Source organism: Tiliqua scincoides, chromosome 1 (assembly GCF_035046505.1).
Source record: "Tiliqua scincoides isolate rTilSci1 chromosome 1, rTilSci1.hap2, whole genome shotgun sequence".
Classification (NCBI taxonomy): Eukaryota; Metazoa; Chordata; class Lepidosauria; order Squamata; family Scincidae; genus Tiliqua; species Tiliqua scincoides.
This window is the reverse complement of record NC_089821.1, coordinates 83,938,987-83,965,620: the sequence shown is the minus strand read 5'-3', so window position 1 is coordinate 83,965,620 and position 26,634 is coordinate 83,938,987. Positions and strand designations below refer to the sequence as shown.

Here is a 26,634-nt window from a genome sequence, read left to right as displayed (position 1 = left end):
TTCTCTTTAATTCAATATACCAGTCATGACTGTTTTGTTGCTGAAGTTCTGTAGTTGGTTTCCACGGTGAATGTTCTGCTGTATATTGTACTGTCTCTCATTCATTAAATATTTAAAGAAGATGTCATTAGTATTGATGAATTCAGCTGCAAATGAACACTTACTCTTAAAATAGGCATTGATCACAGTACTCTGAACTTTAACAAACAACAATGCATTGCTGACAGTCATGAGTTTATTGCCAAGTGTGAATTTTGTACCTCAAGATGCTATGAATTACATTTTAAGAAACAGCATTGGCTAGTAGTATTGGTATTGAGTTCGTAATGGGATTTGCATTTAAAGAAGAAAAATCTGCATGGCAAATCAAGCACTAGCCCTGTGAAGTTTCTGTTTTAAATTTGTTTTGGTTAGCATCATTCTGTAATTTGATACAACAACTAACATAAATTCTTCTATATTATTGTTTATTTATATAGTGCCATCCCTGTACACAGCACTTTACATAGAATGCAAAGGCAGACTACTACCACAAGGGACTCACAATCTAAATAGACAAAAGGGACACAACAGAAGAAAGGGAAAGAAATGAAACAGGGAAAGGCAGAGAAGAATTTGCAATTATTTCATTTACTTATACTTAAGCATAGGCTGCAATCCGGTACACACCTACTTGAAAGTCCCACTGGACTTAATGGAAATTACTTCTGAGTAGATGTGCATAGGATTGTGCTATTAGTTACAGGAGTGAAACAAGACTAAAAGCCCAGTCCTATTCCCCAGTCTGCCAACAGTGGAATGATTTGAAGAAATGATTATTCTTCTGATGGAAGTCCCAAGATCCTGGCAGAAGTGCCTGGATCCCAGTGCATGTTCTGCACATTGTCATGCTGACACCACTGCTGAGTGCCACAAGGCCAGAAGTACCTGGATCCTAGCACATATTATGCACGTTGTCATGCTAATTGACACCACTGCTAAGTGCCACAAGGCCAGAAGTACCTGGATCCTAGCACATATTATGCACGTTGTCATGCTAATTGACACCACTGCTGAGTGCAACAAGGCCACCAGTGCGGTTGACAGCTAGGAATGGTGGCAAGGCCTCTGTCCGCCAGGGCAGGCAAGGCTAGGGCAGGTAAAGCAGTAGTGGGGGGTGAGATGTGGGAAGAACAGGAGGGAGTGGGAGGAAAGAGGCATTTCTGGGTAGGGGGGAGAACCAGGGGTAGGGAGGAGGTAAAAGACAGTGGATCCTGTGGCAGTGGCATACGCCAGGTCTTATTCCCTCCTTTTATCATCTTACTGCCCTTTCCTCCATGGAAACGCATTAGCAATTGGGCAACCTACCATTAGTTACACTCTCACATAACACCAGAACCAGGGGACATCCACTAAAATTGAGTGTTGGGAGGGTTAGGAAAGACAAAAGAAAATATTTCTTTACTCAGCGTGTGGTCGGTCTGTGGAACTCCTTGCTGCAGGATGTGGTGACGGCATCTGGCCTGGATGCCTTTAAAAGGGGATTGGACAAGTTTCTGGAGGAAAAATCCATTACGGGTTACAAGCCATGATGTGTATGTGTAACCTCCTGATTTTAGAAATGGGTTATGTCAGATGCAAGGGAGGGCACCAGGATGAGGTCTCTTGTTATCTGGTGTGCTCCCTGGGGCATTTGGTGGGTCACTGTGAGATACAGGAAGCTAGACTAGATGGGCCTATGGCCTGATCCAGCGGGGCTGTTCTTATGTTCTTAGTTAAGAACATAATGTTTTTACTTACCTCCAGCAGGCTGTCCTATCACCCCACCACCACCATAGGATTCAGTGTGCACCCTTTTGGCATGGTTGTTTTGGTGCTGGAACATTGGGGATAGGAATTGGGCTGTTAGGCCATATTGAAAAAGTGAGTTTCAAGAAATGATTTGAAAAACACACACACCTTGTGTTGTCTTGAAAGGCAAGAAAGGTTGAATAGAATTTGTTAAAAAGAAATAAAATATTAGTTTTTTATATTTACCTATATGTTTTTATATTTAAATATATAACTATGTTTTGCAGTGTGTCTCAAAGTGCCGTGTAAGCTGCTCTTCCCTATTTTGGCACCACTGTACCTAGCGCTGCCAGGGAGAATAGAATTGGGCTGCCCAAATCCCACCAATCAGATATATCAGGGTAAATGTTTAGCATAGCCATACTCGCCTATCTATATGGAAGTTTCCTATGCACACTTTCTTGAGAGTAAGGCCCAATGAACTCAATGAGGCTTACGTCTGAGTGTATATAGGCTTGTGCTATGTTATTCATCCTATGTAAATTGTTACTTATTACTATTTTACTATATCCCAAAATTATAACCATTTTCCATAAAAGTTAAGGAAACAAAATTTGCACATTTGTATTTATCTGTATTTAAATCTAGTGCATACATACATACATGCCTGTGTTGTATTTTTTCAACATTTATATTTCTGTTTTTTATAATATACAAAAGTGTATTTTTTCAATATTATAATTGGGGGGGGGGGGGAGGTATACCAGACTGTTTTATTCAGATTGGGGGAAACCTATTCCTTGAATTTGTAATGTTCTATACCTCTGTGATTTTAATCTAAATATTATATGAACACATGTCAACCCCAGTGAAACTGAATTTGTAAAAGTTTCTGAATTGTCTAAAACTAGTGGGTCATTCACTCTCAAAATCCTATATTTTCCAAAAGTTTGCATGTGTGTGTATGTATATTTTTTCCATCTCTTCTGCTGCAGTGCCTCTCTGTTTATATTTTCTTTTTTCTTTAACTACCTGAAGTTTTTAGGGGGAGTAGTAGCTGGGCTTAGTCTTACAGGGGTTCTTAAAGAGACTAGAGAAGTTTCTGCTATTTTTGTTGATATTACAATAGGGCAAAACACTGGAATAGGATTGAAATACAGAGATTTATTTTTCAGTGGGAGGAATAAATTATTTTACATCAACTTACTTGGAAGACCTGCGGACTTTCATTAGCTGTCACTAGTGAGGATGATATGCATGTACAATGGAAATTCAGCACACAGAATAAATCTCCTTCAGAAATGTTTGAAGGATTTTTTTTTTTCCATTTAACCTTCAGAGGATATGTATAATAGTATATTAAATTAGCATAAAATGTAATGGTTATTGAAGGTGATAGATCTTCATGATGTTCTCACTTCGCTTGAAATGTAATAAGTACTAATTGGCTCAGGGCATTGAATACAATGGCACGAAGTGAAAGTTGACTATGCTTATGTCACACACTCTATCATAAATGTGTAATTTTCTGATGTGTTGTCCTTACGTATGACACTAGGATATTGTTAAGTATCAATTGCCTGATATTTTTTTCTGAATGTTTCCACATTTACAAATACCAAATAATCATACTTTGATTAAATACAGCTTCAAAACTTCCCCATTCATTTAAAGGGAAGGGAAGCAAAGCTCTCTGCTGTATCCATATAGGTGTGAAGCTGTTGTCTCTGTAAATGAACTGGAATCCAATATGGCCACAAAGTAGGAGATCCTGTGCTCATGAGAAATAACTAGATTGAAATTTTTCTAAGCTTTCACTCAAATGAAGGCAATTGATTGTTCATTTTGAGAAAGGCACTGAGAACACAATCTCAAGTGCTCTATTGGCCGGTGTAAGTCCCTTGCACCAGCTGAGGAGTGTCGCAAATATGCCATAAGGCACATATGTGATGAGTTAGGAGTCAAGAGACTGGTGCAAAGAATTAGGAGGCCGGAGCAAGCTCTGGGCCTGGTGAGTTCACGCTGGCAGACTCAGGCCAGCTCGGGGGTCTGGGGAGGACGGGGGAAAGCAGAACTGGAGCATTCCAGGGCAGAGAGAAGGATGGCAGTAGGCAGGCTGTGGGAGGGCTGGACTCAGGAGGGGGTTGTGCCTGGATCCTAACTCCCTTCACTGCTTGAATCTGCACCATTTCTTTAGGTGGCTCAGATCCAAGTAGCCCCATTTGGGTTACCCGTGGTAAGCCCGGGTTGAGCTGCAGCCAACCCCAACCCCACGCTGGATACAGAGCAGGCCAGATGGCCTGTCTGTTCCAGCGTGGGTTAGGTTTGGACTGCCTGGTTGTTAAAGAATTTATTTCAAACCGAGTGCAAAAAGTACAGAGTTCACTGTAGCATAAAGCAGAATACAGCAAGTATTGTCGCTTTTTAAAATTCTTTCACAGGCAATACTTTATAACAATAGATTTTGGATTTGTTTTTAGGTCCTGTGAGAGATAAGAATTGTTTTAATTGATTGAACTTTTTTGAAACTAGATATCTTTCAAAAGAAAAGTAAGAAGTTGTATTCTTTATTCTGAGTATGAACTCACTAAGGCAACATGCTGTGGTGTCATATGAAGTAGGACTTAATGGAGCCTGATTAAAATAATAATTTCTAAAAGTTGAAATCTTTTAGAAATGCTTCAGTAACTTGCAAAGATCAAATTATTCGCATTTGTTAAGATGTAAGAAGATTCAGTTGTAAAGTAGCAGTTGTGAAATTCTTTTGGTGGAAAAAGTTCCTCTTATCCTCTGGTTTATTCAGAACTGCCTATTGAATTTGCTTCATACAGAGAAAATGACTGGATTGTATTATACAGAAGCAGTATGTTGGCAACAGAGGTGTTAAGACCATTACTGTGTTCTGCCATGTAGAACTACAGAATCTGAAATTCATAGCACTACTGAAGAAGTTATAAATTCCATTTCATATACCAAAAATTGTGTTGGATAGCCCTGAATTGCTTCAAGACAGTATTTTGAACTCTGTTTAGCTCACATTGGGAGATGCACCAAAGGTTTGCACTGTGCTTTGAAGATGATCTTGAGTAGTGCTAGAATACCCATTAATCTGAGACTGCATTAAACTATCTTTTGCACAATTGCTTGGGAACAAAATTCCATTAAACCCAGTGGAAAATGGAAACTTGTATACGGTTAGGCTGTATATCTGCAGTTGAGTTTTTTGTTTGTTTTTAAGACTCTATAAAGTTTATTCCCATAAATGCAGTATAATTACCGTATTTTTCACTCCGTAAGACGCACTTTTTCCCCCCAAAAAAGTGGGGGGGAAAGTGTGTGCGTCTTGTGGAGCGAATACTGGGGGCAAGGTCCGCACTGGGGGCAAGGTCCGCACTGGGGGCAAGGTCCTCATTTGGACAGGCGCCACAGGGGGAGGGCAGGCGGAGAACAAAGGGGGCAAATTCCGCACCGGGGGCAAGGTCCTCATTTGGACAGGCGCCACAGGGGGAGGGCAGGCGGAGAACAAAGGGGGCAAGGTCCGCACCGGGGGCAAGGTCCTCATTTGGACAGGTGCCACAGGGGGAGGGCAGGCTTACTTTAAAAGTAAGTTTTCCTCCTCTAAAAACTAGGTGTGTCTTATGGTCAGGTGTGTCTTATGGAGCGAAAAATACGGTACCTTAAAATTTCACAGTGTAAAGAATTTGCTTCTCAGAGCCTGAATTTCTTCGAAATTAATCACAGGTTATTTTGGTGCTTATAAGTCAGCCCTTTATAGCTTATATCTCTTATTGCATGTCAAGAGGCAGTGGTTATGTTTTCAGTCTTGCAAACCTTTAGAGCAGGGGTCTCCAAACCCCGGCACGGGGGCCAGATGTGGCCCGCAGCAAGCCTCTCTCTGGCCCTCGGCCAACCTCTTGTCCCCTGAAAGCCTCTGGCCCACTCAACTGAACATGACAAGAACTCTGCTCTGATTGTGTCTGGAGGGTGTTCTGAGGGCCAGGGAGGTTGAATGAATGAGCCCATTCATTCATTTATTCACTCATCTAAGTTCCATCACTAATTCATTTATTTAAATTTTTTTCTGGCCTTCCATACCACACCAGATATTTAATGCGGCCCTCTGGCTAAAAAGTTTGGAGACCCCTGCTTTAGAGCATATGGGAAAAAATTTCCAACATCTTGTTTTTATACTGTGGAATAAGTAAAATTGGATAGTAGAACAATGTTTTAATGAAAGCTTCCTATCCCTACTCCTATGGGTCACCTGTATAGCATTTAACTCCAGACTAGCTGCAAATATTTTTTTTCCCCACTTCTGATACACAGATTCTAAGGAGAGCTCTGTAATAACAAAATATTTCATGTGTTAGCTATAATATCTAGCCAAGCAGTTTTAGAATAATTTGAGTTATTGTGAGGTTTCTTTAGATGCTTGTTGGTTTAACTAACTCCCATCTTAGGCCTAGGAATATAAAAAGCTTTTAAAATTAAAATTAAAAATTAAAACTTTAGAGCTAAAGAAGCTAAAGCTAAAGAAGCTTTAACTAAAGCTAAAGAAAATTAAAAGGCTTTATATGAAAATCCACAGGGTTTGTTTGTTTGTTTTTAGATTGTTAGATTGTTTTTAGATTTTTTAATTATTGTAAATTGCTGTTAATGATTGTTTTTAATGTTATATTTTTTAAAGTGTTGTAAGCCGCGTTGTGTGCCTGTTGGGCAAAAAGGCGGGGTATAAATTAATAAAATAATAATAATAAAATAACCTGTATTTAACCAAGATCATAAAAGAGCATAAAACCAAGAGCATTTGTGATATTTTCATTCCAGCTACTAACATTGGAAATGCAGTTTAAATATGAAAACAGGATAACATCATCATTTTTAAGAGCCAGGCAGATAAATCCTGACTGGGCTGCCCTTTATGTCAGTAGAACATGGTTCTGCTGTTGTAATGGCTATAAGATTGTGGCAGGGACAGAGAAAAGCTAAGATAGGGCAGAATAGAGCAAGGAGAGGAAGGAACAGAGGAGTTTCTGGGTAGTGAGGGGCCAGGCAGGGGTGGAATAGAAGAGGGAGGAAGTGGATCTCAACAGCACCAGCATGCACTGGGTTTTAACCCAATTTCCTGTCCTCTTTCCTCTCCCTTGCTCTCCTTGGACGTGTGCCAGCAGAAAAGTGGCGCAGTTTCGAGGAGACCCATTGAAGCAGCAGATGCTTACCTTGAGAAGATCTCCCCCACAAGATACAGCACATATGCTTTAATTTGTTGTTTAACATGGTGCAGCACAATCCTATCATGTGCTGGAACAGGCAGACCAGGAGGCCTGTGCTGTATCCAGTGCAAGATAAGGGCCCAAAGTGACTCAGCCGGAGTTAAGGAGAAACTCTTCCCCTTACCCCCAGGTAAACCAATGCAGCCCCAAGGGGTCTCCTTGGACTTGCGCCACCTCTGGAGGTGGCATAAGTCTGAGGAGAGCGGAGCTGCTTAGAGCAGCTTAGAGCCGCTCCGCAACGTTAGGGAATGGGAGCTAGGATCCAGCATATCTGCCAGGTTCCACCCTCGCCTCCTGCTCCCCACCTACCCATGGGACTGTCCTCCGCCTGCCCTCGCCTGCCCCGGTACACCTCCCTCCCGCCTCCTCCTAGCCTCCTTCCTGCCCTCCCCAGACCCTTGTGTCAGTTGACCTTGGCCGACGCAAGCCTCCCCTTTGAAGTCGGCGCAGAGGCTGGATTCAGCCTTCGCGGATCAGTGAGTGTCCATGCGCCAGCCCAGCTGATTCTTGAGGAGGTGCAAACGTGCCTTATGGCCCAAAGCGCAGTTTGGATTGCGCCCTTAATATGTTACAGTTACCACTGATAGCTTTTAAACAAAGGTTATCAAGCAGACAATTCAGATAATGCAAATATAATACAAAACAATTTCATCAAATCTTATCTACCATATTGCATATTTTGATTTGATTGTTCCAAGTGATAAATGAAACAAAACTAGAATCTTTTCTGTAATACTTTTGTCTGTTGTAGTTTACTAGCACAAGACTGCCTTACTGAACATTGTACGAGAATACTACAATTCAATACAATACAAGGTAGAATACTACAATTTTCTCGTATTTTTAGGAACATAAGAACCACCCTACTAGATCAGGCCAAAGGCTCATCTAGTCCAGCTTCCTGTATCTCATAGTGGTCCACCAAATGCTTCAGGGAGCACACAAGACAACCTGCATCCTGGTGCCCTCCCCTGCATCTGGCAATCAGATACCTACCTCAGCAGCCTACCTCTAAAACCAGGAGCTCACACATACCTACCTTGGCTTGTAACCCGTGATTAACTTTTCCTCCAGAAATTTGTCCAATCCCCTCTTAAAGGCATCTAGGCAAGATGCCATCACTACTTCCTGTGGCAAGGAGTTCCACAGACTAATTACATGTTGGCAACCTTCAGTCTCGAAAGACTATGGTATCGCGCTCTGAAAGGTGGTTCTGGAACAGCGTCTAGTGTGGCTGAAAAGGCCAATTCGGGAGTGACAATCCCTTCCACACTGGGAGCAAGTACATTCTGTCCCTGGTCTGTCTCCCTGGCTATGGGCCTTCCTTCTTTGCCTCTTAGCCTCAAACTGTTGGTCAAGTGTCTCTTCAAACTGGGAAAGGCCATGCTGCACAGCCTGCCTCTAAGCGGGCTGCTCAGAGGCCAGGGTTTCCCACTTGTTGAGGTCCACTCCTAAGGCCTTCAGATCCCTCTTGCAGATGTCTTTGTATCGCAGCTGTGGTCTACCTGTAGGGCGCTTTCCTTGCACAAGTTCTCCCTAGAGGAGATCCTTTGGGATCCGGCCATCATCCATTCTCACAACATGACTGAGCCAACGCAGGCGTCTCTGTTTCAGCAGTGCATACATGTTAGGGATTCCAGCACGTTCCAGGATTGTGTTGTTTGGAACTTTGTCCTGCCAGGTGATGCCGAGAATGCGTCGGAGGCAGCGCATGTGGAAAGCGCAGGCAGGCATTCAATGTTGTTCAGCGCTTCTTCGGTGACTACATTTTCTCTGGAATATAGCTCAGAGTAGTGCTACACCCAGCATTCCACCTGCTGCGTCCGATCCTGGATGACCTCGCCTGTGGCAGACTTCAGAGGGGCAATTTTCTTCTGCGTTGGACCTAGGGCCTGCTTGATACCGTCATACATCCCCTTGATGTTGCCCGTGTCAGCTGCTATCTGTATCTGGGAGCAGAGCTGGAAATTAATTCCAGACTAATTACAACAGACTAACCAACAGACTAATTACATGCTGGGTAAAGAAATATTTTCTTTTGTCTGTCCTAACTCTCCCAACACTCAACTATTTAGGAGTTATTTAGGAGTTTAATCTACATTTTTCTGTATAATAAAAAATGCAATATAATGAAAAACACTATTGAAAAAAAAGTTTCCTAGACTTTTCCCCCCTTTTAATTACTAGACTTTTATTCTCCAAAGTTAATTTGAAGGTGAGCTGCAAAAGCCCTTGTGCCCAAGCAGTTAATGATGGAGATGTCATTTAGACATCTTACCAAGATTAAAATTGCCTCCTGCTTCTTCATATATTTGTCTCTAGGGACCTTTTTGTACCATTAGCAAATAGAGCAAAGTGTTAGCAAATTGCTGAATTGTATAACTTTTCTCTATAACTCTTTTTTAAGTTACAGGTGGTTTCCAATGTATTGGTGTTACTGAAGCCCCTCAGTCTAACTTCCCAGTATGCTGAATAGGACACCGCCTTCTTCTTTCTGCTCCTGTTTACATAGTATTCAGTTGTAAAAAATTTTTATTGTACTGCAAAGGAAAATATTTTTTGTATTGATTTTTACCTGTCAGATCAATAAATAAAAGAATAAAATTTCCCTCTAGCTGCCAGGTTATGGTCTCAAAGGAATGTACTGGAAGACATAATAAGCTTCTCAAAGAAAGTATTATATTGCAAATGTTCATACAGTCTTAATTAAAGCTTTGTGAATGACAAGCTTGTCATAGTAATCACATTCTCAACCAGAGTTTTGATTTATGTATTAATTCTAAGACTTCTAGATTTTTGGAGTTAGAACTTACAGCCTAGTCCTAATCAAGTCCCGCACTGCTATGCAATGGTGCCAGTGCAGCCTCCGCTGCATCCATTGTGGCTGCTGGAGCGCTCCCCAAGGGAAGGTTAGGCACAAGACACTGCTGTGGGGCTACTAGGGCTTGTGCCAGCAAAATTACTGGCACATGTCCGAAAAGCATTGTGTCAGGTACTCAGGTCTCGGAGGGGAGATGGGATACATCCCATTACACTCCCTCCACACCTCCGTCCCACCCTTCCCCTACTGGCCCATGGAGTGTCTACCTGTCCCTGTGAATGCTGGCCTCTGACTGGCACTGGCAGGTCTCTGACTGGCACGGTGCAGGTCTTTCCACCAGCGCTAGGATCCTCCGCACTGCTGCAGTGTGCCTTACAGCACATTTGCGACAGTGTACGCACTCAGTTCTGCTGATGGTAGCCAGCTTCGGATTGGGCTATTAGTTACTTTATTTTTTTATGGAAGAACATAGCATAGAAGAGGAAGCAATAGTTATTACTAAGCAGTGTTTGAAGCTTTCTGTTCTACTTCTACAACATGAGCTTATTCTATTCTCATACTCCTGATTCATTCAAAATATCCATTAGCTTTATTTTGTGTTGGTTCATTGCATTTGGAAGGCAGAGATACAACAAGGCCAGCCTGAATCAATCAGCCTGTATTTATGGTTTTCATACAAGTTACAAATCATCAGCAGCACCATACGAAAGCATTATATCCAGGATCTCATAGTGAATTTCCTGGGCATCCATTCAGTGCTCAGAGTTGCTGATCCATTGATAACTTGTGGTGCTTCAAGAAATAAATGTTACAGTGCAATCCCAATGCACATATACTCAGAAATGCACATATACTCATGAGCTTAATGAATTCACAGCCCAGTTCTACAGGATTGCAACAGAGCAAGATACTTCAGCCACTGACAGCACACAAAACTGTCAAATTTGCCACCTTCACAGACCCAAACTGCCCTTCCCCACCCTGTCACCTTCCTGTTCTGCCCTCCCCCACCTCCATTGTTATCTCATTCTGCCCTCCCCAGCCCTGTTCTGTCTCCTCTGACCCTATCCTGTCTTTCCCATTGCCTTACTTTCATTAGCAGTCTCTTCTCCACTGCCCCGGTGTACGCAGGAATGCTTTGGCCTTCCCACCAGTGCTCCAGCAGTACCTGAGTCTGTGCACTGCAAAAAGTGCTTTCATGACTTCTGTAAGGCAGGTAGCAATGGTGGAATAGGAGTTCCACCAGCACTATGAGCCCATAGGCTTGGGCTCTCTGGGAAAGTTATCTGAATAAAAAAAGTAATGAAGTAGGAACTATTGCTTCTGAGGTTTAAGAAACCTTAAAGTTAAATATAAAATTTGGAAACAAGTGATTTCAGGCAAGCAGTCACATATATAAAAAAGTATGGGTTACAATTTCATTAAACATTAATTCATAAAGAAGGAGATGGCGACAGTCAGCAGAGGACTGTAGCAGTCATTTTTATGTAATATTTTTCTCTTTGTAAATAAATGTTTGCATTTGTTTGTAAATGTAATTGAAATCAGAGGAGTTTAGTTGTTAATAAACATGATAAAGATTGGTTAAACATCTCATTGGTGGATCCTCTCTTTAAATATGATGTGTCTTAAGATACAGTATCATTATGTTCTAAAATTCCCTAAGTTTTTATATGAAGAATGTTTGCTAGCATTAAGTTAATGGTATTTCCTTCTATTTATATTCAACCCACAGAACTGTTAGTGGCAGTGACTTAAAAAGAGCAAAATCCTGAAAATAACATATTCCTGTATACTATAATGATTAGGAAGCATAATTTATCATGTCCTTGCTCATAATTATCTCCCCTTTGGGAATCCTGCCAGCTTAAAAAAAAATTAGCAGAGGTCCAGAAGTGAAGCTTTTTCCACCTTCATTGTTAGAGCTAACTATTGTCAAGGTAAGACGCGCAAGAACAACTTGACAGAAAAGGCATATAGGAATAATATAAAGAAATATTAAACTAAAACAGCATTGCAGAATCAAGTCAGCTTGGATCCTGTACACATCAAAGAGCATTGGCTCCACAAACTGAATCTATAGAATTGCCTATAATCTAGATAATGCTGTCAATCCATGATACATAGTGCTGATTTTCCCCATCAATGTGCCATTAGTGATACCAGGGCTATGCAGCTCAAGTAGGTCATTCAGGATGCAGTGCGACCTTCGGGATTTAGAAATCTGAAGAGAAAACAAATCTTCAAATATACTGTTCTTTCAAAACACATTTCCCTCCAAAAATGCAATCAGTCACAAATATACATGCAATACATGCAAACACAAGAGTAAGAATCATTTTGTTTTGTTTATAATATTTCCAGAATATAATAATGGATGGGTAAGTATTCTTCATAAAGAGCCCAGTCCTACCCCCTCCCCTTTGATGCAACCGGGCCAAAAATGAGCACACAGTTCTCGGGGCGGGGGGTTAGCTCAGGAGGCTTTGGATGAAAAGGGGAATTATCTTTACCCCTCTGTAAGCTTCCCACTCTGCAATGAGTTTCCTTGGACCTGCACCAGCTCTGTGGCTGGTGCGTGCTCAGGGAGACAGAGGGGGGATGCTTGTAAAACGGGTAAGATCCAGCATGCACCATTGCTGCTGGATCCGTCCTCTCCCACGGTGTCCCAGCCCATTTCTCCCCCTTCCCACCCAATTTTGCTCTGTTCCTGCGTACCCCCACCCCAGCAGCATAGTTAGAGGGTTGCAAACTGCTAAATATTTCATGGCACCCATGCTGTGTAAGCTGCCCCCCCCTTGCCACATGAGCCAGTCAGGCCATTGAAAACAACATTTTTTCCACCACCCTGACTAGCTCTAGCAGTGAGTGGGAGGGGCACTTCCATGGCACAGTCAGGTACTATGAAATACGTAGCGTTTTGCACCCCTCTAACTATGCCCTGCCCCCACCACATCCTTACCTTCTCAGATAGGCATGGTGGGGTCTGGCAGTGGAGGTGGAGCACTGCCACTGCGCGCTGTCCGCTGCCATTTTGCAACAGTAGTAATGCCTTCCTTTGTCACAACATGGTTTGCAGTATAGGATAGAATTGGAATGAAAAGCACATTTTAATACAAATATTGAAGATAAAAGTTGCCATAGTGACAACTGTGCTGCCATTCAGATAATTTCATGTTAGTGGTATTAGTGTTAGACCCCTAAAATTTTCTAAGTGCTTTCTGGAGGGTATTCATAGGGGAAGGTGAAGGGAAGGAAAGGGGAGAACATGACTTCTAGAAATGTATCTCTGCAAGGTGAGTGACATTGAGTTGGGGTACTTTCCTCTCCCGCCGGGGGGGGGGGGCATCTTCCATTACTGCCATCCAGTCACAAAGTCACAGTTATCTTGCAGGGTCTTGCCAAGGTATGATATCTTGAGACTCCTTCCATGCATAGGTGCTAAAATCCCTGCTTTCATTCCAGCATCCCACTATCTGCAGGAAATACTAAGCGTTCATATATGAACAGGCAGGGGGAACAAAGTTGCTGTCATTTCACAAGGAGATAAAGAATCTCTTGAAATCTCCATAAAAGCAGAACTCCATAAAAACCAGAATCTCAGGCTCAGCTGGCAGACATTGGATTAATCAGAGTGGTAGATGAAACCAGCAGTACTCTGATTTGTCCACAAACACTTTGGGGCAATGCTCTTGGATCTGTTTGCATCATTCAGGACCCACCAAATTGAGAGATTCTTCTCACAGAAGCTTGAGAGTGCATTCTAGATCAGTTCTATGAAGTGGATGCACAGACTGAGCCTTGACCTGATTAATGCTATATTTCTCTCCTTTCTTCTACCTGAAGTGGTCCTCATCACACCACATTGGCCCAGGCGTTGGTGAATAAAATGACATTGCAACCTCCTTGGCAACTTCTCTGAAAAGAGGGTGTAGCAACCAGTTCTTCACTAACCAGAGATGTTACATTTTAGAGTGTGGAGGTTGAGCAACAATATCTCAGCCTTAGGCTACTCAGAGGCAGTCACTAAGGGTGCAATCCTAATCCACTTTCCAGCACCGACATAAGTAATGCAGACAAGTAATGCAGCTCCGAGGTAAGGGAACAAACATTCCCTAACTTTGAGGAGGCCTCCATGAGTGCCACTCAACATGCAGAATGCTTCACATGTCCCACTGGTTCAGCTATGCTAGTGCTGGAAAGTTGGTTAGGATTTGGACCTAAGACTTTACTCTTTCGTCAACCGAGTGGGCAATATGACCTGGCTGTTGAAGTCTCATGACAAGGCAATATGACCTCCTAGTGCTAGACTAAACCAGTCCGGTATAACTCTCTGGGTAACCAGCATCTTCCGAAGTTCCTTCAGGATGTCCTAGCCTAAGCACCACCCTGTTTAAACATCAGATTTCAGCCCTTTGCTAGACCAGATGAAGGACTGGGCTCTATCCACTCGTGTGCATATCTGGGATTTTTGAAGGGTCAGTCTTCTTGAATCCATCAACAGTTCATGCTCCCTTCCTGGGATGTATCTTAACAGTCCTCAAGATCCTGAAAAGGCATCTCCTTGAACCTATGACCATATGTTCCATCTGGATGCTAACCCTCAAAGCATCCTTTTTAGTGGGTATCACTTCTGCTTGAAGGGTGTTGGAGCTCAGTGTCTTACTAGTGAACAGAAAGTTGTGCATCTTGTATGAGAACAAAGTCATGCTTAGGACTGACCCAGCTAAACTTTATACCTTGACAAAATTCAAGTTTCCACCACTTAGGATATTATTTTGCCTTTTCTTTGCAGTGATGCTTCAAATCCTACAGAAAGGGATTGGCACATCTAGATATCCACAGAGCCCTTGGGTTTTATCTGTCAATGATTAGAAACAAGAGAATATGGGAAATATTGTGTCCAGGCTACCTTTTCTAAATGGTTGAGAGATAGTATTAGGGAAGACTATATGCTCCAGGATTTTGTTAGATTCCTTGAGCATTATGGCACCTTTTTACAGAGAGCAACTACTGCTCTGTCCTACAGCCGCTATCTGCATCTTGGAATTGTTGGCAAAACAGCAACGTGATCAGTCCACAACTTCATTAGGCATTATCATACTGGTCCAGCCTATTTATACACTGATTTTTTATACACAGATTTGACTCAACACAAATGGCCCCTGTAAATGAGAAGGAATGTGCTGATCCCTGGAGAAGGGGAAAAATGCACCCCTTTAAAATCAGTTTAAAAAACTGAACAGTCCTTTAACAATAGCCTCCTTAATGCGGGGGGGGGGGGGGGCAGCTGGCTGACAATCCTTCTCTCCAGCAACTCCTCCCTTCCCCCTGAGCAAGAAAGAAAGATACTTTGCATTGGTGAAGGAAGGGGTCAGAGTGAAGCATTTCTAAGCACCTTGAGAGAGACTGATTGTTGGATTGTCTTCTTAATGACTCTATCTTAACATCACAAATGTCAGCAAGGCTGTTGTTTAAATCACTGGAGCAAAGAAACTTTGTTTTTCAACTTGATTTGCTATAGTGTGTTTTTTTGCCATCCTGAGTGCTTGAAACCCACAGGAATAATTAGTCTCAACCTGTATTGGCCTTTTGCCTCAGTTGACATTGCCTTTGACAGAAACTCTTTAGAAGATGGTGAAGAGTTCTTCCTCTTTGTGGTTTTGGGTCACTGACATGGTTTCATGGATAGGTAATTTGAATCCTATGATTATAAAAATGTGAAAAATAAAATAAATAATTAAATAATACGTTTTCTCTGTAATTACAGTTAGGTAATTGTGTATATTGCTTCATTAGGGGATTTCCAAGTTGTCAATCCAGTCTGGAGATCAGGGGAAGCTCCTTCGATTGGTGTTAATCTGCACATGACCATACCTGTGAACAGTGGTTCCCAAACTGGTGGGTTACAACCCACCAGCCAGGGAAGCACTGCTCTCTAGTCCCTTATGGGGCGGGGCAGAGCAAGGGCAGCAATGCAATACCCAGGATCATACTGCTGCTGGGGTCAAAGGGGGGGAGTGTTTTTACTTACAGGTGTTTGTGCTGCCTCTAGGGGGTGTGGGGAATCCCACAGGTGCCTCTGCAGGGCTCCCCAAGTCTCCGATTCAGTAAAAATAACAATTGGAAACCACTTTGTTTCACAATTGAAAACTGGAAGTGGTTTTTGATTGTTATTTTTACTGAACCAGAGGCTTGGGGAGCCCTGCTGAGGTGCCTGTGGGGCTCCCCGCACCCTTGTAGGCCAGCACAGACATCTGCAAGTTAAAAAAACCCTTTTTACCCATGGCAGCGGCGCAGTCTTGGGGAGCACATTGCTGCCATTGCACTGCCTCCGCAAACACTTAAGTGCTTCCCAACTTTTCCATTGGAGTTTGGGAACCACTGGTTTAGAAAAAGTTTCTAGCAGTCAAAGACTCAGCCACCTCAGGAACACAGAGAAGGGGAATTCACCAATAAGTTCATATTTCCCCATTTTACCCACTGCACTTTGAAACAAATCTAATCTAAAAATATGACATTGGAATAGAATTCAAAATATTTTTTAAAAAATGTAACGCCAGGATACAAAAGAGAACGAGGGGCAGGGGGTAAGCATTTGTATTGATTAGAATCCATCTTGCCTATTGATATATACCCTGGGAAATTATTTAAAGTGTTTGATATGGATATTATTGCTACCATGAAGGGTTTATTTTGACTGTGTGGTGGGAAATCTGAGTAAGCTGCTGTGAATAAAAGTAGCAAAAAAAGCAGTGTATGGTTTCATGGTTTCTCTGTATATAAAGAGTGTTTATTTTGCTTACATGCTAAAATAAAGGAAAGAGAGATTTGCTCTGTGCATGCTGTGAGAGTCTTTATCCCATGGAGAAATACAGAGAAACATATAATTTTAGTTAAGAATTTCACATGCAGTTATTACTGTACCTTTTTAAAGTGATTTGAGTCAAATGGGGAAAAGGTTGTCTGAATTGTTTCCGATCCCGGCAGCACTGTGGTACAGACACTCTTAGAAAAGAGTGCTGAATGTCTTAGTCTTTAACCTGAAATCATAGTTTCTCATAGTTTGCTTCTGGACACAATTGAAGGTACTGATTGTGATCTTTAAAGCTCAAAATGGCTCAGGACTTATGCACCTGAAGGACTGCCCTCCCCTCACATGAGTCTATTCATACATTGAAATTGTTTGCGGAGGTGCTATTGTGTACCCTCTGCAGAACTTATGGGGTTGTGCAGGTGATGCATTGGTGATGACCCTTCCTTGTGAAATACCACCCTGCAGAAGATTCTCCCTCCCTTCAGTTTTTTTTTTTTTTTTTTTTTGAAAGAGGTTGAATAGTCATTAGAAGGCCTATATTTTTCTTTTTTTTTCTTGTTGATATGATCATTTTGACTGCATGGTTAGATCTTGCGTGTGTGTGTGTGTGTGTGTGTGTGTGTGTAAGAGAGAGAAATTAATATTTTATTTTAATGAATTTTAAATTCATGTTGTGAAGGTTCCCACCTTTCTCTTAATAACCAACTTAGCTTACAATAGGTATAAAAATAAGTAACATAAAATAAAATAATTAACATTAACATTAATCTATTTGGCTACTGTGGAACGTTCTTTTGTTCGATGTAATGCTCTGCTGTTGTGATGTGCATTTTGGCCCACAGGGAATTAAATTTTTTTTCATTTGCTTGAGGAGTTCACATTCTAACATGTGAAAAACAAATGCATGTAAAAGAAGTACCACTGGTAAGTGAATATTGAATAGGAATAGTAATCTTTAACTTTTTGCTGGATAATTCCATGTATAAGTCCACATGCACCTATATTGGTGAATTGGGCCTGGGAAGGGGGATGGGACAGCAGTTCTTAATGTTTGCCCTGTGTTGTACTACTTCACATGGTCCACCTATTGGAAGTACTACCAGAAACAACTGGTGATGGCATCATTGACAGTTACTTCTGGATTAGGAAGCCACGCAACCCAAAAAGCACCAGTCATAGGCTCAGGGTGGATGGGAGGGCTTTTTTGAGCTTGCAAAAAGTGCACACTGGAGCTCTGCCTGCTGAGCCTAGCCTCCTACTGCTGCTTGTCGCATTGCATTGCTGGTCTTGCTGCCGCACGATGGAGGTCCCATGCATACTACCAGACACCACCTCAAGTACCACCGGTGGTACGAGTACCACTGGTTGAGAAACACTGGGATGGGATATGGTAATAATAATAATAATAATAATAATAATAATAATAATAATAATAATAATAATAATAATAATAATAATAAAACTTTATTTTTATCCCGCCCTTCTCCCAAAAAGGGACCAAGGGCGGCTATGGTATGTGTCACTGTCACCGATTCTGCCCCCTCCTGGACCTGATCCACCCACCCTCGCCCCTGTTGCAGTTGCTTGATCTAGCAGTGGGCTTCCTGTACTGTTACTGTTTCCAACAGCACTCCTAAAATTGCTGGCAGTGCCAAAAACCATTTTACAATAGCAGAACTGTGTTCCACTGTCATAAATGTGTTCCACTGTTATAAATGCTTCCACCACCACCACCACCACCCCCCACAACCCAATCATGAATAGGATTGGGCCGTAAACTGTTGTAATATCGCTTGCATCATGTGTAGAATGTATAATTAGACTCAGTATGTATGTTAGCTGCAGTGGTATGTGACCTATGTGGTTACTGTGTTGTTATTTCCCATATCAGCTCTACTCTTTGTTGGCGTTGATCATTTCTGCTAACACGTGCGTCAACGCATAAAACTTCTCACAATTTGTATACTCACTTTTATGTCTAATTCTTTAAGCCCTTTATTTTAAAGTAGTTCTATTAATTTTATCAGAATTAATTCCATTTGCATTCACGATAAACGAGTCAAGATGTACCTCACTGATTTCACATTTCCCTTGCTTAGTAACATAGGCCTATGGAAAATAACATACGATATGTTCATGTTTGGGTCTTTTTATTATGTGTTAGCTTCAGACAGATACCACCTGCTTGATAAGTGTATGTTATTTTTAATTTGAATGTCTAAAAGGTCATAGATAATGATACCATCTTGGATGGATGGGGATAATGTACATTGGATGCAATCAAAAATGTAATTCATCCAATGCACCTTATTTTAAGTGTCAGCAACACTTAATGATAATTCATGGAAGCAGAATATATAATATGAATGCAATGTTAGCTTTGAAGTTGACATTTCCTTTATGTAGCTGTGATTGCAACTGCAGATATGGAGTAAATGGCATATTATGCAAAGTGAAAGTTTAATTATAATGAGAAACTTCAGTTGAATATTTCCGTTTGATTAATAATCTATCAGCGGATAAATGTCATTTGCTCATTTGAATTTCAGTGTAAGTAGAATGGTTGATACTGGGGGGGAAATGCTTCCAGGCTCTCTATTAAGCTGAACTTTTTCTTCTTCTTCTTCTTCTTATTTGCCTTTTTGTTGTGTGCTAGTTTGAATGCATCTGAGTAGGAATTAGCATTTGCTATATTGAATCCATTGTACACAAATTATTTCATGATACCATTGTTAGAAACAGTCTTTATATTTTCTTTGGCTGAGATAAAACAGGAGGAGGAGTCCAAGGGGGTTCTTGCCTTGGGATTAGCTGGAGAAGCCCAGGACAGGGGAGGGAGGTGGAAGCAGGCTGTCTTGCCCATCTCTGAAAGAACCAATGATCATTGGACGAAGGATGGGGAATCTGATATTTTCTTTGACTGAGGCAGGGAAGAAGGAGGAGCCCAAGGGGGTTCTTGCTTTACGATTGGCTGGAGAAGCCCAGGGAAGGGGAGGGAGGTGGAAGCAGGCTCTCTTACCCATCTCTGGAAGAACTGATGATTGCTGGATGAAGGATGGGTGGTCTGATATTTTATTTGGCTGAGGTAGGACAGGAGCCCAACAGAATTCTTGCCTTGGGATTGGTTGGAGAAGCCCAGGGAGGGGGAAGGGGAGGAGGTGGTTCGTAGTGATAATGGTTGCCAACTGCTTGGCTCTGTTGTTACTTGGGAGGAGGAAGCCCCATTGAATGACCAGCCACAGTGGGACTACTTCTGAGTAGAGCTGCAAAGTTTTGGGTCATCCTGGTAAACCTTGCAGCTGATTGACATGATCCTCTTCCCTCTTGCTGCTTCTGTCCCTGCTCTCTTGTGGTCCATCTCATCCTCTCCCACCTTGTTTACAGATGGGATGGAACAGTAGGGGAGTGTTTAAAGAGAACCTTCTCACACACACACCCTGGAAGCAGCCACATTTTTCCCCACAGCTGATTTTTTAAAGTGAACTACTCATGACTCGAGTCTCTTAGTGTCATGAAACGCTGTGGGTGACTTGGAAAGTGCCCCCGTTAGGACTCATTTTCTACTCGAGTCGCAGGGGGCAGAGACTCATGACTCGACTTGAGTCAAGTTGTACTGGATTTGCCCATCCCTGATACCTACTATTACTACTAAAGATGATTATATATAATTTATAAGCCTCCTGTTAATTCCCAGAAATCCTTAAAATATAACTTCCTTTAAGATAAAATAATTATTTACCTTCCGAAGAAGATTAAAGGAAAATAAGTGTCAAAAAAAGACCAGGGAATGATAGCACTTAGTGATATCAGGCAACAGGGAACTTGAGAAATGTAGAAAGACACAAAGTGGAAATAAATATTTAAAAGGAGAAAAACAAAATGGATGTCACTCAGACAATACTGACAGAATCTGAAAATTACATATCACCTTCTTTAACCTCACAGTGGGATTCTTTTGTGAAGTGGGTAATAAAGCAATCAGTCTGTATGCATGTGGAGGATAACAATAGAATAACATGCTCATGTGAAGTGTGCATTAGAAGAAGGTGCCTTTTTTGCTTACATATTTTTGTCTGATGGGGGAAACTTAAGACTCAATCCTGAACAGTGCGTGCCGGCTTACCGCTGGCATGCACTGTCACAAACGTGCCATAAGGCACTTTGCGGGCTCTACCTCCAGGTAAGCGCCAGTGGTAGCCTAGGTCTGGCCAGTGCTGGGCTACCGCTGGGTGGACACCAAAGCACCACCACTCGGAAAAAGAAAATCACTATGGAAAAAGAAAAAGAGGGACAATTGCCTTTTTTAGATGTCTCGATTATTAAAAAGGAGGATGGTTTGTTGGGACATAAAGTATACAGAAAGTATACAAACAGGTATTTAAATAAAGCTTCCAATCATCATCCAAGACAGAAGAGGGGGGTCATGAAAACATTAATGGATAGAGCCAAGGAAATTCCAGAGCCACAGTACCTAGGTGAAGAAATGCTTCATTTGGAACGAACCTTACAAGCTAACGGTTACACAAAGCAAGAGTTTAAAAGAGCTTCCTGACAAAGACAAAGGAATTAATCTCAAAAAGAAGGGGAGTCACTAGCAGCAAAGGCCAGGGCCTTTCTCCCCTATATCAAACATGTCACAGATTGTATAGGAAGACTGCTGTAGAAGGTAAATATCAGGACAACTTACAAACCAACAGTCAAGCTACAGCAGATCCTGCGACCACCAAAAGAAAGAGATCCATGTTTATAGACAGGGGTATATTGGTTCCCATGTTACTGTGGGAACGTATATTTTGGCACTATGAAAAAAGAGTATATAGACCAAACTCAAGGCACATGAAAGACACAGTCGCTTAAAACAGATTGAAAAATCAGCAATTGCAGAACACTCAGTGACAACAGGACATAAAGTGGATTTTGAACACACTGAGTTGTTGTCTAATATTATACATTACCATGCACGTATGTATAGAGAAGCAGTTGGAATATATAAGCATCAAAACAATCTGAATAAGAAAGAAGAAACAAAGAAAGTTGATAATGTATGGCTACCAGCCCTGAAAAATGTTACTCAGAGAGTAAGGAGCCGGTAGAGCTGACAACAATGTTCCTTAATTCAATGGGCAATCAGCTACAATCTGTAAAAGAACAGCACCAAGTTCTAGTGCCTGAGGAAAACTGTGGCCTCTGAGGAAGCTCACCAAAGCTGTGGGTGAAACTTCAGGTTTCAGTTTTTAGCTTCCTGTTCCAGTCTTTTTAGTTCTAGTTTCTATTGATGTTTAGTTTTCAATTTTAATCCTTAATTATTTTAACTTCAAGTGTGGTTTTGGTTTTTATTTTTTTTATTTTTAAAGAGTTTTTGGCTTGGTTTTAGTGTTTAGCTTTTTAGGTTGAGTTTTACCTGTTATTTTTAGTTTTCAGTTTTTAACTTAGTTTTAGAGCCACAGTCGCAAACTGTGTACCTTACAGTTGAGTTTTCCTGTTATTTTTAGTTTTCAGTTTTTCACTTAGTTGTAGAGCCACAGTCGCAAACGTGCTTTATGCCAGAGCTAGCCCAGCGCTGGCCAGCGCTGGGCTGGCCTGCAGCAGGTACCTGGGTTCTGCAGCTCAGCAGTCTCCTGGACCTCTGGGCTGTGGAACGGGGGGTGGGGGCGTGGCCAGGAGCGTGGGGGAGGCGTTCCGGGGAGGGGGAGGTGTGTCATGGAGAGGCGGATCTGCGGAGCCGAGCTCCGTAGGATCCAAGGCACTCGAGCAGGGCTGCTCACCCTACACGAGTGCCTTTACTTTAGCAGCGACTGAAAGGTTACTGCTAAAGTGAGTAGCCCCATTGTGGGGCTGCTTCCCTTACTTGAGGGAAGAGGACGAATGTCCCCTTCTCCCGAGGAGCCTCCCGTGGTAGCGCAGGTGGCGCAGGATCCGACAGGAGCTCGCCATGGAGCCGCTGAACCTGGGCGCTGTGGGCAGCTCAGGATTGGACTGCCTGTGTGGCTATAGTTAGCCCCCCCCTTTCAGGATTGGTTTAGGCTCATTAGGTAAGAAAGCTATACCCTGGCACCCAGCCTGAAAAACTATTTATAGTTCAATATGGATTCCAGCCATGAAAACCTTAGCATGTTTATAATAGTTAATACCTGTAATGAAAAAGAAACCCTATCTGAATGGCTGATAAATTCTGAAACTATGTGCTGGTAAAGTAACTGAGAACATTTCTTCATCTTGAAGTATTCTGTTTTAAACCAATCCTTTGGTTTAGCATCCATAGATATGCAAGTTATGCAAGTGTAGCAATAGTCAGCATTTGAAAGGAATAAAAGACTTAAATGTCTCATTGACAGGTGTAATAATCAAAATCGACTTCAGCACTTATGCTTAACAGCCAGGCAAATTCTGACTAACATAATACTGCATTATTTTATATTTTTCAAGAGTTCATCATTGTTTTTTTTTTCCTAACTGAGGTGTAAAGATAAGCATTTTTCTGGCTAGTGTATGGAAATGAAAGTATCCATGCATTTATATTATGGCTTTCAACATAAATGTACCATTGCAGTGTCTTTTAGCCTTTAATATGTATCAAGTTCATCTCCAAAAGACATGTTGGAAATTATCACCACCAAATCCTATTAATAATTCAAGCTTCATGACACTCATATCCTGCCATGCAAACATACTGTCTTCAGTAACTTAAATAAACTGGAAATCCCAGGGAAAAAAATGATTAACCTTTTGGGCAATTTTAATTCAAGTGTTATAGCATCAAAATCAAAGCCAAACTTGAGTGGTGGACACCATCGGCAATTCTGCAGAGTACGCTCAGAAATATTTAACTGAATAATTTGAAACATACTGCAGATACTCGCCTATAAGTCAATCCCACAGATAAGTTGAGGGTAGGCTTTGATTAAAAAATCATGGGATTTTATATGACCCTTGGATAAGTCAGTGGTTAAACTTAGGGGGGTGTCTGAGTCTGACTAATTTTGTCTCATTTTACCCAAGCCAGATCCTGAAAAATAACCTACCAGTAATTGTTTCCTAAGAACTGTACAGTCACTAATTTATTAAAAACATAGTATTAAAAACACAGTATACATACATAGTATGTATACATCTATACATACATTGTATACGTAGTATGTATATATACATACATGCACTATTTTTAATACTGTTTTTGCTATACTATGTATACATACTATGCAAAACAGTATACATACTATAGCAAAAACAGTATTAAAAATAGTCTCTAATTTTTTAAAAACTATGATCCATCTCATAGATCATAAGATACATTTTTATTCACTAATTTTTAAAATTGTACTCTTAACAACCATTTGTAAACACTATCAGAGTAAGGCCACAATCCCATCCACGCTTTCCTGGGAGTAAGCCTCATTGACTTTAATGGGACTTACTTCTGAGTAGGCAAGCCTAGGATTGTTCTCTAAGTACACTGGAAACAGCATACCAGTAGAACCATTAATGAAATGCTCCTTTAAAGTGCCTGGTGCCTTAACCCAAAGGCTCTATGTAGAATACACAACATAGAACACACAACTGGGAGTGTGCAATGCAGTTTGCAGCAGAGACAAGCAATAAGGAGTGACTGTGCAGGTGTAGCTGCACATAGTTGCACCTGATTTACTTGGAAGTAGACCCTCTGTGGCGTTCCTGGCAACTACACCTCCTGCTAGCCTACACCCAGCCGCTCCTCTCATTGTTCCTGGAACTGGAAGAGCCAGGGCATGCGGGGCAGTCACCCAGGCAGACAGAGAGAGCCATTTGCACTTGAGTGGGTGGGGGACTTAGTAGGAGGATGGGCAGCTGTGCCTCCCCCCAGCCTGCACCTGGCCAGTTGCGCCTGGAGCCTCGGAGGAGCCCCTAAGGGGACAGGGCATGTGAGGGCAGCCTACCAGCGATGCTCCTTCGCCTCTCACAGCCCTCCTTCTGCACTCCCCACCACAGTCCCGCTGCCTGTGGGGGAAGGGAGCGGGGCTGGTGCGTTCTGGCAACTGCCGCTGCTCACCGGACCAATGGAGAGCAGGGAGCACTCAGGGAATGACCTGCGCTGCCCTACAGCCAGCAGTGAGGGAGGCGCCAGAGAGCACCTGGCAGGGAATGAGCAGCACAGGATGATCTGTTGGTCTGGCGGTGGCGGCGGCAGCCAGGACACCCCTGCTCTGTCCCCTGCCCCTGCGGGCTGCAGGGTTGTGGCGGGGTGTGCACGCGGAGGGCTCTGAGAGGGTGTGGGGGAGCGCCAGTGGGCAGGCTGACCCCCATGCCCTGCCTCCTCCCGGGTTCCAGGCGTGACAGGGAGGGTGCAGGCTGGGGGGAGGTGCAGCTGCCCATCCTCCTACCAAGCCCCTGCCCATGCAAATGGCCCCCTCGCCCCCTCCGTCCGCTGGGTGACTGCGGAGATAAGACGAGGGGGCTATTCTCCTGTGAGTTTGGGCCACAAATTTATCGCCATATAGGCGAGTATCTATGGTAACCTACTATGGATGTGTTTGCCAATAATGTTTTTTCCAAGAACTAACTCTCTCCTTTCAGAAGTTGAGATGGATGGCACAACGAAAGGACTTATGTTCTCTGACTGGTATTATGATCTCATCTGCTGCAGTAATGTCTTTGCAAAATCTCATATTAAAAAAAACAACCCAGTGAAACCTAAGGAATGTTCCTGGCAGTGAGGGACTTGGGGGTCCCAATCCTATCCAACTTTCCAGCACCTCTGCTTCTGTGCCAACAAGGTTTGTGCTGCATCCTGCAGTGAAGGAGCAGTCCTGGAAGCCTTCTAGCTGCATCAGTGCTGGAAAGTTGGATAGGATAGAATATTTATAGAATCTTATAGAATAGTGTAGAATACATAATATAGACTATTATAGAATATTTATAAATCAATTCATCAAAAAGTAGTTCACTTTTTGAAAGTGGGGTGAAGTGAAATGACAATTGGTCACAGGTATGTGGATGAATAGCCTTAGGGCCCAATCCTATAAAGTGTGTGCTGGCTCAACACTGGCGTACACTGTTGCAAATGTGCTATAAGGCACATTTGCAGACCCTAGCACTGGTGGAGCACTGGTAATCCCAGCGCTGGGCTAGCACTAGGCAAGCACCAGTTCTCTGCTGCTTGGTGGTTGTGTGGACCACCGAACAGCGGAGAGGTAGGTGGGGGTGTAGGGGGAGTCTGGGAGGAGGGCGGAGGGCGGAGGGCAGGGAGAGGAGGCATGCTGGGGGGAGAGTGTGGGGTGGGATGAAGATGGGACCAGTGGAACTTCATTCCATTGGATCCTGAGCCTCTGTTTCGGGCCGCCGGCCCAACATGGAGGCTCAAAATTCTATGCTGACCCTTGGGTCAACATAGAATTGAGTAGCCCCATTGCGGGGCTACTCAGCTTACCTGGGGAAGGGGATGAAAGGCCCCTTCTCCTGAGGAGCCGCTGGCACTACCTGCGGAGCACGCAGGATGCAGCGGCAGCCATTTTCGGCGCCTCTAGGCCTGGGCGCCGGGAGCACAAGAGTGGGCTGCCAGGCTGCAGTCCTTTCCCATTGAGTTGAATAGGACTTCTGATTGCACTGTTGGGTATCGTTCATTTGTTCATGGCTCAGTAGTCCTCTGTTTGCTCAGTGTCTTCATCCCACATTTCTTCCACATCTGGTCAATCCCCAGTTTCTACTGGTTATTCTTCAAGCTAATCTTATCATCACCACCACCACCACCACACATATTTGTGCACACCTCTTGGAGCAGTATTGCTTGATTTATTATCATATATATCAGGAAAGGAGGAATCCAGGTGAACATTTAATTGTCAGATCCTTTGTCCATCACATTCTGTTTCAGTGGCAAGGCAAGGCAATGATCAAGATACAGTTTCTCAACCCCTAGCATGGTGCAGCTCTCAATCAACACCTTAAAAAATAGAGAATGCAAGGCTAAGTACAGTAAT

The 26,634-nt window shown here is 42.6% G+C and overlaps 1 protein-coding gene across 5 annotated transcripts in view; it reads left to right on the top strand.

Moving 5' to 3' along the window:
- Positions 1-26,634, top strand: part of DPP10 (dipeptidyl peptidase like 10) — a 250,981-nt gene that overhangs the window by 105,386 nt on the left and 118,961 nt on the right. The window contains exon 5 of one of the 5 annotated variants that reach the window (XM_066632898.1): positions 16,609-16,619. The exons of the other annotated variants lie outside the window; for them this stretch is intronic. Within the exon in view, the coding sequence (XP_066488995.1) occupies positions 16,609-16,619 (11 nt within the window). The remainder of the gene's footprint in view (positions 1-16,608; positions 16,620-26,634) is intronic. 5 annotated transcript variants of the gene reach the window in all.